The sequence below is a fragment of the Prionailurus viverrinus genome, unplaced genomic scaffold, assembly GCF_022837055.1.
Source record: "Prionailurus viverrinus isolate Anna unplaced genomic scaffold, UM_Priviv_1.0 scaffold_42, whole genome shotgun sequence".
Classification (NCBI taxonomy): domain Eukaryota; kingdom Metazoa; phylum Chordata; class Mammalia; order Carnivora; family Felidae; genus Prionailurus; species Prionailurus viverrinus.
The window spans coordinates 4,181,824-4,194,718 of NW_025927609.1; the positions used below are offsets into that span (position 1 = coordinate 4,181,824).

The 12,895-nt window shown below is 51.3% G+C and overlaps 1 protein-coding gene across 12 annotated transcripts in view; it reads left to right on the forward strand.

Moving 5' to 3' along the window:
- The window catches only part of PRDM15 (PR/SET domain 15), a 66,807-nt gene extending 63,612 nt beyond the window's left edge, over nt 1-3,195 (forward strand). For all 12 annotated transcript variants that reach the window (XM_047847014.1, XM_047847012.1, XM_047847007.1 and 9 more), the window contains one exon: nt 605-3,195. In XM_047847014.1, coding sequence (XP_047702970.1) covers nt 605-1,084 — 480 coding nt within the window. In that variant the 3' untranslated portion in view covers nt 1,085-3,195. The remainder of the gene's footprint in view (nt 1-604) is intronic.
- The last annotated feature ends 9,700 nt before the right edge of the window (nt 3,196-12,895 follow it).

The window sequence follows — 12,895 nt, forward strand, 5'->3', positions numbered from 1 at the left end:
AGGGATGCAGGGACCCCCAGCCCCGGGAGGGATGCTCGGGGCTGCCTTGTGTGCTGCTGTCCGTGGGCGTCTCCAGTTTGCTCAACATCAGCACTTTGGTTCGGAGGCTCCCAAATCTGTCATCAGCGTGTGCTGGTCCTCAGTCTTGGATACTAATCGCAGTCGCACACGTTTCTTGAGTTTCTTTGGCAGCTCATTCTTGTCCTTTCTCTTGAACTGGTGCGCTCCTGGGCCGCACATCTGTACGGTGGTTCGGGGTTGGCATTTCCGTTAACCAGCAGCCAGGCGCGGGGCTGGAGAGAATGGGAGAGGCGGGGCGCACGTCTGTCTTTTTCGTTACCTCTTCGCCCCGATCTTCTCCAGCCTGGGACGTCGTTTGTGTCTGTGTCTGTGTCTTACTGCCCTTTGTCACTAGAATTCTTTTTCTGGGACAAGATTAACTCGGTTTAATCTTCCACCGCCCGGTGTTTCCTCTTCGTCTGGGCCGGATGTGGGGTCACCCCACGTGCTGAGATGGCTCCCGTCTAAAGCGCAACATAAAGTTTGGCGGTTGTCCGTTTTGCAGACGCTACTGATGCCTTTGTGTCGTGCGTGACTCTTGCAGGTGGTAGTGACGCTGGGGGACCCAAACGTGACCACTCCATCGAGCTCCGTCGGCTTGACCAACATCACCGTGACCCCCATCACCACTGCAGCCGGGACTCAGTTTACCAACCTCCAGCCCGTGGCTGTGGGGCACCTGACCACCCCGGAGCGCCAGCTACAGCTGGACAACTCGATCCTGACCGTGACCTTTGACACCGTGAGCGGCTCTGCCATGTTGCACAACCGCCAGAACGACATCCAGATCCACCCGCAGCCGGAAGCTTCGAACCCGCAGTCCGTGGCGCACTTCATCAACCTGACCACCCTGGTCAACTCCATCACGCCCCTGGGGAACCAGCTCAGCGACCAGCACCCGCTCACGTGGCGGGCGGTGCCCCAGACGGACGTCCTGCCCGCGCCCCAGCCGCCCGCGCCCCAGCCGCCCGCGCCCCAGCCCCAGGTGCCGGCCGAGCCCCAGCAGCACATGTATAGCTACTGAGTCAAAGCGCCAAGAACTCACGAGGAGCCCTGCCCGCAGGTGCTCTTGCTTATTTTTGACATTTGTCTGCTGGATACCAAACCGAGAGAAAAACTTCGTCCTTGAGGTGTAAGTGAGGTTGACTCAGCTTTGCGGAATTGTCTCCAGACCCCTCTCCCCCCTCCCCGGCTAGCACTGCCATCTGATAGCGTGCCTGGGGGGTGACTCCTGGCAGGTGGCAGCATGTGTGAGCGGCTCAGCCTGTGCCCGGCAAGGCCGCGTGTCACCCACCTCCCCTAACAGAACTTGGTTGGTGGACACGGGGTCCGGGCAAGCGAGGCGAGCAGGGGCCGAGAGGTGAGTGATACGTTACGGGGAGCAGAGTGGCCCGCTGGTGTCCTTTCGGGCCTCACTCGCTGCGTCAGCGCAGAGAACGGGTTCCCACGGGGCCACCGGCTGCAAGGAAACGCCATTTTCGCCTCCCTTCCGGCTGTTTCTGGCGAACGAGCAGATAGAAGTGAAAGTAACGTTTGTTTTCTTCTTGGAGATCTGAGTTGAGTCCAACTCGATGCACGCAACTTTGGGCCGAAGACCCGTGAGGAGGTGTTCCGTGGCTGCGGACGACCCCCCTCTGGCCTTGCGATGGGTGAGGGGTCCCCGGAGGTCACTGACTCGGGCCCGAAAGGCCTCTTTGTAACATAACGCGTGGATTCACTTTTAGTCTCAGCTTTCGTTTTTTTTTTTTTAACTTTATCTCAAGCACATATTACGTATCCGGGACGCCGTCGTGGCCACGTCGTTCTTGATTTTGACACGCTAAAGTCGTTTGCACTGTAGGAGTGTCGGTCCACGTCCAGTTCTGCGCCGGTGCCCGAACACAGGGGACACCCCACTGTGTGGGACGAGTCGGCCCCGTGCCGTCCCCTCTGGTGGCTCCCGCAGAGCCGTGTCGGGATCCGCCGCCATCCAAATATATTTATTACGGCTGAGGCTCAGCCAGAGCCACCGAAGAGCAGGGAGGAAAGTCACGTTTTCTTTCTGTGGCAACTTCAGTCCAAAGGTTGATCTGCTTCAGGACCAACTTCCGATAAAAATATTGCAGGAGGTTTGGCTCTTTACAATGGAAAAGTGTAGGTTTTTCTGAAGCACACAGATACGGCCATTTGCTGCCGGGCGGTCGTGAAAGCAGAGGCGGTCCGTTCGTCAGTAGGAGCGTTCGTTAATGGCCTTCGTGCTCGCACGTGCCAAGTAAGCGCCATCCCCGCGTCCCCGGCGCACACGCTGTCACACGCCGCGTCCCCGGTGTGTCAGAGGTGGTGGGCCAGGCTCACGCGAGCCCGCTGGTCAGCCGGGGAACCAGGGGCGCAGGTTTTAGCCTCCTGAGACTTTTTAATGCTGTCCAAAATGAAATGATACGTACGTCTGCCTTGCTGCGGCCTTGATCGCTCTTTGTCACGCATCCCGTGTTATTTGGGAGACCACCTTGAAGAAAGAGTGACACGTCAGTAGTGGACCCGTGAGGCGGGAGGCGTCTAGGGCCGCCAGGGAGGCCAAGGGCCACTCCTTCTGCGAAATGCAGCGTCCTCGGCATTTCCCTTGATTCCGAGTCGTGAGATCTTGAGGACGGGGCTCGAGTTCGTATCGTGCAATACCTGTCTTCAGAACTAAGGACCTCCCGTCACCCACGCGGCACGTAAGAGCGTCCCCAGAGTCCGCACCGTGGACACAGCTCGGTCACACTCCCGTCTCCTGCCTGCAGTTGAATTAATAGTGGGAGCTTATTTGACTCTTTAATTTATGATAATTATTTTTATGTTATTTATGTATATAATTAACTGCTTTATACACGACAATTCCATCAAGCGAACTTGGGCCAGGAGGGATATATTTTCTCAAATCCTGTCCTTCATCCTCCAAATGTAAGCGGTCCGGGTCCCATGGGGTCATCAAGAGTACCGAGGTTCCTAATGTATTTAAAAAAAAAAAAAAAAAAAGAAAAAATCACTGACGGGTTTTTTTTTTTTTGACCAAGTGAAAATACAGACAGGATGAAACCTCTTTTAGCCTTTATCTCCTGTTCCGCTTCCCTATGAAATAAAGGCCTTTTAAATCACAGTTTTATTTTTTTAAAAGACGTTGTTTTTGTGCCTCGAGTAAGGACGCATCGGATGCTCCTCCAGATCCCAGTGTGGGCCGCGTGGCCCTGGTGCCCGCTTGTTGTTCATTTACACACACAGATGTGGGACGATCCCCTGTGTGATAATCAGCTAGAACTCCAGATAGAAATCAGCGCCACTCCTGAGTTTCCCGTAGACACGCTTGGTCTTACTCACTTTTAGTCTTACTAGGGTCACTACCTGAGGCCAGATAGGTTCGTGTTGTCTTAAAACAGTTGCTGTGAATTTGCGTTTGCAAGAGCTGGAGAGCAGAGAAACAAAACAAGACAAAAACCACTCAACCAAAAGAGTCCCCGACCATAGATTGTTCTGCGCGTGCATCGCTGTTTACTGACGGGAAGTATTTCATGTTTTAACTGACGCCAGGTGCGCAGCTGTGTTCATGGGAGGACATTAGATCAGGCCGTTGTGGCCGCCCAGCTCTGTGAGTCCGTGCTGGGTGTCCTAGATTAAGCAGTCGCGAGAACTTACCTTGGACCCGTGGATTTGTAAGGGTGTGGGGTCCTGTGCCACGTTCACGGTGTGACTCTCGCAGAGCTGGATCCCAGGCCGCCGCTGCTCCCCGTGAATTGCGTGCTCTGTGGCGAGGAAGAGTCTGGGCCCCCGGAACGGCACTTCCGTGGACGTGCCCTCTGCGCCAGGTGCCACCCCACTCGGTCCGACAGGAAACCACCTCGGAGAATCCCGGGGGCGGGAGGGAGGGTCACAGACCTTACGCGTCCTTTCCAGCCACGGCATCATCCGAATGCGCGAAGCTCGAGGCTTCTCAGCGCCAGGTGGCCTCCATGACTTCCCGTTGGATTTTGAAAGGCACGAAGACTGTTTTGAGGAGTCGAGTAATTGTCGTGTCCCATTGGTTTGTATAATAACAAATAAAAGGTGCGGTGACCTGTGTTTTTCATTCGCTGGCCCTCCTCTCCGACCACCAGTTCCGGGCGGCCCCCCACCCACGGCGTCTTTGGAGAATAGTTGTAGTTCCTGCCGTCGACCGCGTCTTGATTCCTGTCCAGCCCGAAACCCACTTGATGTCTAGGCCATTTGACACATTGTCGGAGACACTGAGGTGTATCAGAAGCTTTCACAGGGATCTGAAAAACAGCGAAGAAGGTGTGTATCGTATCTTTGGCAAAGCTTAGATCGGGAGAAAATGGATGTGAAAAAGAGAAGTAGCCAGAGAGGGGAAAACTTAAGGCATTTCTTTGGACAGGTGGCCCAGAACGGTCCCTTATTTCATTGGTCAAACATTAAATTATATGTTCCCATCTGTTAGGATCGTCATTTTAAAGTTATGAAACACCTTAAGTCCCATCCAGTCCTTAGGGATTGAACTACGAGAGCCTGTCTTAGATACTTTTGTCCAATTTTAGGTAGTTTCCGGTAGCAGCTAATTCTGCCAGTGAATAGAGTTGGTTCATTTGACCTTCCTGTAGGGGCCGGACCTACACGGTTCTCTTCCACGCAAAGGCAGCCTTTCAGCACACTTCAGTGGAGGCGGGTTCGTTGCTGTGCAGACACATCTGGCTCATCACCGCTCCTGTGCTGCTTTGTGACGTAGGGACACTGAGAAGCGATTTGCTCTGCTGACGGCCACATGATGTGCTGGAAACCAACAGCATCGGTCTGTGAATAGTCCCTTCACGCGCCCTGAAAACAAATTCCCACAGAGAGGGGGGACTCGAGGGCACCGACACCAAAGGGATCCTGGTTCTGGAATGACAGGGATGAATGCTTGTACGTGCGGTGGTGCCGTGGGCAGAATAATCCAGAAGTGGCCCTAGGCGGCTCGGACGAAGAGCCGGGACCAGCCCTGCTCCCCACGGTCCCCAGGTGCGGGCAGGTGACGTTTGCAGACAACCCCCGCCAGAGCACGGAGGTCCACATCCTGCTGCCTTCGAACCAAGCAGCCTGCTCCTTCCCCATTGACGGGGTTTCTCCTTCCGTGAGGAGGGAGCCCCACGGGGGAAGGGGTCCCATCGGTGGGACCTAGACCCAGCGTGTGTCTTTACAGGGAGCCCAGCCCAGCACGCTAGCCGGGGAAGAGCGAGGAGGAGCCTGCCGAATACTGCCTGTTGCATGATGGGGTGCTCCCCTCCCGAGGGCTGGTACCTCCCCACTTGCGTGACAGTCCAGAGCTTGGCCGGAACCCCCCCAGCTCCCCTCCTCTCCTGAGTGTGAGCCACAAAATGGAGCCACGGCATAGTGGGGGAAGGGGGGGAACTGTCTAGATCAGCGAGGCTGACTCTTTGCTTATCCCACACGATGCTGGCAGGGGTGGGAGGTGGCGGGGGGGGGTGCTGGCTGCATCCTTTGCTGAAACAAAGCGCCCCAGCTTATCCACCTGGATGTCCCAGTTCGTCCAACCCGTGGGGTTTGTGACCCCCCCCCCAGCCCCAAAGCTGGCCCTCTCCCACCGTGCCCACTCACAGCTGACAGCCCTGTCCATCGAATCAGCCAGAGCCAACCTGGACGTGTCCCTGCGTCCCACGTTTACATCTGAGCGGTTAGGGACCTGTCAGGATTCGCCATATCTGAGACTGTTCCCCACTCCAGCTCTCCAGCTGACAACCCCCTGGGGGCCGCCCAGCCCCTCCACCCCACCCCCGTTCCCGGGAGTCCGTTCTCCACGCCACCTCAGTGGCCCTTGTAAGGGTGCTTTTCCATTGTGCCACCCGTGCACCAAGTCCAGAGTCCTCCAGCGGTTCTAAGTGCTGTCTGGACACAACCTGATCCTTTTTTTTTTTTTTAAATTATTTTTAATGTTTATTTCTGAGAAAGAGCGCAAGTGGGAGAGGGGCAGAGACAGAATGCAAAGCAGGCCCTGGGCTCTGAGCTATCCGCACGGAGCACAGAGCCTGACGTGGGGCTTGAACCCACGAACCGCAAGATCATGACCTGAGCCAAAGTCGGATACTTAACTGAGCCACCCAGGCACCCCTAATTTTTTTTAATGTTTATTTATTTTTGAGAGAGAGAGACACAGAGCATGAGCAGGGGAGAGGCAGAGAGCGAGCGAGACAATCTGAAGCAGGCTCCAGCCTCCGAGCTGTCAGCACAGAGCCCGTTGTGGAGCTCGAACCTACGAACTGTGAGATCATGACCTGAGCCCGAGTCAGACGCCTAACTGACTGAGACACCCTGGCGCCCCCAACCGGATCCTTTCTGTGGCTCGAGGCCTGCAGGGGCCTGTCCTGCCTCGGTCCAGCCTCTCCCCCTCCGGGGGTTCTCTGCACCTGGTTCATGCCTGCGTGTGCTTCAGATCGTGGCTCATATGTCACTTCCTCAAAGAAGCCTTCCCGAATCCTCCAGAAGCTAGCATTCCCCACGCTGGTAGCAAGCTGCATGCTTTCGGCACAGCACTCATCAGTCGGTAATGACATCGGATATTCACTAGGGAGCTTCTTTGTCGCTATTCGGTGAGCTCCAGAAGGAGGGGCTGTGCTGTTTTCTTCATCATTCTGTCCATTTCCCCTGAGTGCACCCAGCACACTGAAGCCTGGTGCACAATCAAGATTAATCACAGCCGTGGCGTCACAGTTGTCCCTGGCCAGTGTCGTCTAACGTGTGGTTTGTGTGGTCTCTTTGCTGTGGACCGAGCGCTTCTGTATGTTCTCTTCAAGTACGATGTTCTCATAGATGATGAGACTCTGTCTCGTGTAACACTTAGGAAACCCCATTTGGTCAGAATGGGCTGTTTTCTGCTGTAGTAACAAACCTAAAGTCTTAGCGGCTAAAACAGCGAATCTCCTTGCTGCTAAAGCTGTGTGGGTCCTGCAGGCTCCTTCCTCTGGCACCAGAGGACACCTCGCCCCCCCCCCCCCAATCCCCTGTGTCAGTGGTTGTCATGGCAAAGGGAAAGAAGAACCCTGGAGAGTGTCACACCTGCCGTTCTCTGATCTGACACTCCTGCTTCTGGCCAAGGGGGGCTAGGGATGGGTTTACCCTCCAATATGGAAATAAGAAAGCCAAGGAAGCACATGACACAAGGGTACTGAAGCCTTGGCACCAGAGTGAAGGACACTGGTTCCGAGGGACCAAAAACCAGCAAGGCGAGTCTTGCTGTTGCCCCGTGTGCAGCCTGGAGCCCAGGCAGAGGACAGCTGTCTCTGAATTGATGAGGTGGACCTGTGGGTCCGGGAGCTGTACAGAGAGAAACCTCCAGAGACCAGCAGAGCCTCCCTTGTGCATCTTTAGCTGAGCACTGACAGCACAGCATCTACCACCTCATAGAACGAGAAACCTCATTATTTGGGGAACGTGGCGTGGAGTTCTCAGAAACATTGTGTGTCAATGTCATGGGAAGTCAGCCCTAAGCTCAGCCCTGGTCCCATCTAACAAAGCTTAAAAATAAAACATGAGGGGCGCCTGGGGGGCTCCGTCGGCTGAGCGGCCGACTTCGGCTCAGGTCATGATCTCGCGGTCCGTGAGTTCGAGCCCCGCGTCGGGCTCTGTGCTGACAGCTCAGAGCCTGGAGCCTGTTTCAGATTCTGTGTCTCCCTCTCTCTGACCCTCCCCCGTTCATGCTCTGTCTCTCTCTGTCTCAAAAATAAATAAACGTTAAAAATTAAAAAAAAATAAATAAATAAAACATGAAAGGATCAACTGTTTCCAAGATCCTTGACTGACTCCCAGAACAAAGCTGAAGCCTATTTTATAGGAACACAAAAATATCCAGCCACCCGCAGTGTAACATTCATGAGGGCAGCTGATCAAAAGTTACCAGGCCTTGAAGAATCAGGAAAACATGACCCGCAATGAGAAGCAAAGTTAACTAATAAAACCCAGCTCAGAAATGATAGAATTACCAGACAGGGGCATTAAAAGAGTGAATTTAACTGTTTTCCATATGTTCAAAAAGCCAGAGGGAGAACTGATCGTGTTAGAGGCACAGAAGATGTGAGGTTTGGGGTGGTTTTTTTTTTTCATCTTTAAAATTTATTTTAGAGCAGGAGCAGGGGGAGAGGGGTTGAGGGAGAGAGAGAATCCAAGCTGGATTGGGATCGCACATGGGGCTGGATCCCACAATGTTGGGATCCTGACCTGAGCCGAAATCCAGAGTCAGATGCTCAACCGACTGAGCCACCCAGGCACCCCATGGAAGGTGTGTTTTTTAAAACAGATCTAATTGAACTCCTACAGGTGAAGCTTCAGTGATGACATGAAAAATACATTGGATAGTATTAACAGAAGGTCAGATTCGGCAGAAGAAAGCAGCAGTGAATTTACAACAATAAAATCTATCTAAAATGAAATAGGCAGAAAAGGCACCTGAGGGGAAAAACTGAACAAAGCATCAGTGAACTGTGGGACAACTTCAAGCAGCCTTATGTATGTGGTATTCGAGTCCTTGAAGAGTCCTCAGAGGGGGAAGAGGAGAGACTGAAAAGATATCTGAAGAAATCATGATCCTAATTCTTCCAGCTTGGAGGAAAACTATAAACCTACATATTCAAGAAGTTCGATGAATCCCAAGCACAAGACTATGAAGAAAACCACATCAAGGCATATGATAACCAGATTGCTTAAAAACAGTGGCAAGGAAAAGGAGCTAAGAGCATCCAGAGGAAAAAGACACAAGGTATACAGGGGAACAAAGACAATGTTGACAGACAACTCATCCACATGGCGCCAGCCAGAAGCCGGGAAGACGCATCCTTGAAGTATTGAAGGAAACAGTCAACATAAATTCTATACCCAGCAAAAATATCTTCCTAAAAAAAGGTGGCTGAAGAAAGACTTTTTCAAACACAGAGAGGCTGAAAGAATTAGGCACCACGGCACGACAGCAATCCTAAAGGAAGCCCTTTAGGCAGCAGGAAGACACCAGGGGACAAGAAATCTTCATTATGTTAAATGGCCACTTAACGGAAATGCAAACGGAAAAGAAATTTATGTGACACAATCAAGTAAGTCTTACGCCTAAAGTCGCAGTACATTTTTTAAATAATTTTTTGGGCTTTATTTTATATTTGACAGAGAAAGAGAGAGACAGAGCATGAGCAGGGAGGGGCAGAGAGATGGAGACAGAATCCAAATCAGGCTCCAGGCCTCGAGCTGTCAGCACAAAGCCTGATGCGGGACTTGAACTCATGAACCGCGAGATCACGACCCGAGCTGAAATTGGACACTTAACCAACGAGCCACCGAGGCATCTCAAGTTGCAGTACATTTCTGAAAACCCTGAGGTACATATCAGTATTCAAATATACCAACTGGAGAAACATTACCGTACCCTATTTGGTTTCAAAACATTATATTCTCTGGACTGCCTCCCACACCCCAATCACTGCTCTATAGCTTTCTAGTATCCTCCCTGGAACGGGCTATTGGAGACTCTTGATGGGGAAAATGAAAGAATAGAAATTTCCAATAAATACCACAGTGAAAAAAAATACCCATACCTCATGTTCTTAGTCTCTTGGTGACTTTCTCTGCAGCAGATTGTCTCTTTGGAAGGCTGAGCGCTGATTTCTCTACTCCTTTACAAACGGAGAGGTGAAATGTGTGTCACTAGATTTTTAGGGTTTATGTACATCTTGTAAGCATCAGTAAAAATATGAAATGAATTGTATTTAAACATCCAGCATATCAGTTTAGGACAAGAAAAGTAACAGCCTATTGTACTGACTCCTGTTTGGGCAAGGACTCTGTTTTTTTCTTTTTTTAAATTTTTTTTAACGTTTATTTATTTTTGAGACAGAGAGAGACAGGGCATGAACGGGGGAGGGGCAGAGAGAGAGGGAGACACAGAATCCGAAGCAGGCTCCAGGCTCTGAGCCATCCGCCCAGAGCCTGACGCGGGGCTCGAACTCACGGACCGCGAGATCGTGACCTGAGTTGAAGTGGGACGCTTAACCGACTGAGCCACCCAGGCGCCCCTGAGCAGGGACCCTATTAACATTATTAGCTCAGTTAATTCCCCTCTCCCCCTCCCATGACGTTCTGAGATGGCGGTCATCTCATGAGATGATGTGGGGTTTCTCAACCAAAATATACCTCCTTGCTAGTAAAACATCATTAGAACGTTTTCTTAATGTGTCTGTAATGTCCGATTTGTGGCACTGGGTTTCTTCCCTCGTATTTAGAACGATGTCAGTACTTTCGGAGACCTTGTATTTTGAGAAGCTGCTAGCCCCCTACTTGTGCCAGATAATTCCTCTTAAAAGAACAATGTTTTTGTAGAGAGCCCCACTAGGCTGACATTCTTCGGCTCCTGATTAAGAGTATCCCACCGGGATTGATCAGAACGTTCCCGAAATAACCAGCATCTGCATAGGACACCTAATAATACAGAGACTTTTTTTTTTTTTTTTTTTAACTAGAGACCGATTTTTCCCCCCTCTTTTAATTTAAAAGGCTACAACAAAAAAAATGACTTTCCTGGCTTCTGTTGGTCATACATGGCTCCCATAAGCGAGCTGGCTCACTGTGGCTATAATTAACCTCCCATGTCACCCCTGCCTCCGAGTGAAGTCAAAGCCTAAATATTTCAACTGATTCCTCACCAGCCACAGCCAGACTTCTGACTCTCTAGGGCTTGCCCCCACCTCTAGTTTACAAAGTAAATTGCTGTGAGAACTTCTATTGGGTGGACAGCTCCAGTGACTCAGGGCTGAGCTGGGCGTCTTTTTCTTCACCTTGGGACCAGCTCAGGTTTTACAGCCCTTAGCTGCAATCTGGCACCATTATTTGAAACCGAGAACAGAAATGTGGCTAAACTACCCGGGACGTGATTTATTTTATTAATGAAGCAAGGGGAAGAAGATTTCACAATGTCGCACCATCGTGTGAGTGCTCCCGTCCCAAAGCATCCTCACGCCGGGTACTTCGAGGTGTTTCTTCTTGTTCTGTCCGTGCTGAAGGTCAAGGGGAGCTGATTATAGCCCGTGGCTCCTAACCTCCCACTTTGTAAACCCACCAACTGACTCCTTAACCAGCCCTCGTCCTGATGCATTTTCTCCAAATGCGTTCTCTGCTCTGACTCTCCTCCGAACCTTCAGGGGTTCCAAATGTTGACTGTAGACTCTAAATGGTTATTCTGCTTATTCTAATTAAGGGTCTTGCTCTAATTAAGGGCTGGGCGTGTTGTGGAAAGTCCGGTGACTTAGAGACTCTGAATCGTTTCACTTACGTTAAACGTGACAAGTGCACAGAGAGTCTCTAGAATTTGTTGACTGTTGTCCTGTCTTTGGCAATAAAGCTCACGCACGGGTCATCCCCGAGGCAGTGTTTTTAAAATCCTCACTTTCCCGGGAGTGACAAAATGAGTCTGCACCAGCTCCCTGCGATCTGACAAAGGGAGACTGGACGTGCGTGAACCACTGCGGGGGCATGAGTTTGGTGCAGGACGTCCCCTGAAGCATCCGTACAAAGACCATCGCTCAGACCAGTCCTTGCCCGCGCCTTAATACCAGATGTAATGGCAAAGCTGAGGGGAAGCTACCCGTTGCTCATCGTAGGTTCTATTTTTTAACATACACGAAGAATAAGCTCTTTTTTATGCAGCCTGAACGCCGTCTCTCGCTCTTGCAAAGAAACGGTTCCTCACTGTGCATTTCTGCGGTTTTATTTTCTATGCCGGCACGTTACTCCAGACAACTTTGCGTCTCTTTGGCGATCAGTTTTCCAGGGATATTTAAACGTTTGGCCAATGCAGCGTCCAAAGCCTCGTGGTTACATCGAATCTGAGTGTGTTTCACAAACTTCAGGTAGCAAGCTTGTAAAGATATTCAAGTTCCTTACTGTCCCATCGGGACCGGATGGGAAATGACGCTCTCCGGCTTCTGTAGCTTATGTCGCGCTCTATTGCACGGACGCTTTAGACTTGTCTTCCCTTTGACCTTGGCGTATGACGTACACGGAAGGCTCCACTACACAAAGGCTGTAAATGTTGCTTAAGCACATAATCTTTCTTTCACTTTTTAGAACGCCTTACAAAGAGTAATGGTACCTTAATCACAGCCAGGATATCATCACCCAGTTGAAGGAGCCCTTTTTATTATCCACAACACATGCCCGCCGGGTGGGGAACACACCCTCAGGAAAACGTTCTGGCTTGTCCTTCTTATCCAGGAATGTTCTCCAAAATGGTTAAGTTTTTGATCTCGAGAAACAATAGTTTCCAGAACACCGTAAGTCAATTGCTTTTTTTTTTTCTAGTTGACCAATGAAATACCCCTGCAAAATATATATATATATATTTTTTTTTCCCCGTGCTCCGGATTTAATTAGGACGTTCAAAGTATGCGGTTTTGAAGGTTTCTGAACCACAGTGCTATGCTTTAAATTGGTACTTCCTTTTGAATCTGAAGGCAGGGGGTGACTGTGTATACAGGACTCACAGCTGTTCTGGGCACACTGGCAGTCGTTCCTAATTAATCGTGGCCGTGCAGTGGGGCCTTGGGTAACTTCTTCCAGAGCTGAGCTGGCAAGACCGTGACATCAGCATCACGAGTCATTGTTCTACAGGGAAGTGTCAGACTACAGGGCGGGCACCAGTGTCGGAAGGGCTGGGGAGGGGGGCTGCTGCCCTCGCCCTCGCGGGCCACATTCACGCTCACAGCCCGGCTCCCCCCGCCCCCACCCCCCCTACCCCCGCAGCTGCCACTGGGGAAACACCGCATGAGGGTTTAGTAGGAGTTCTTTTTCACGTTAATTA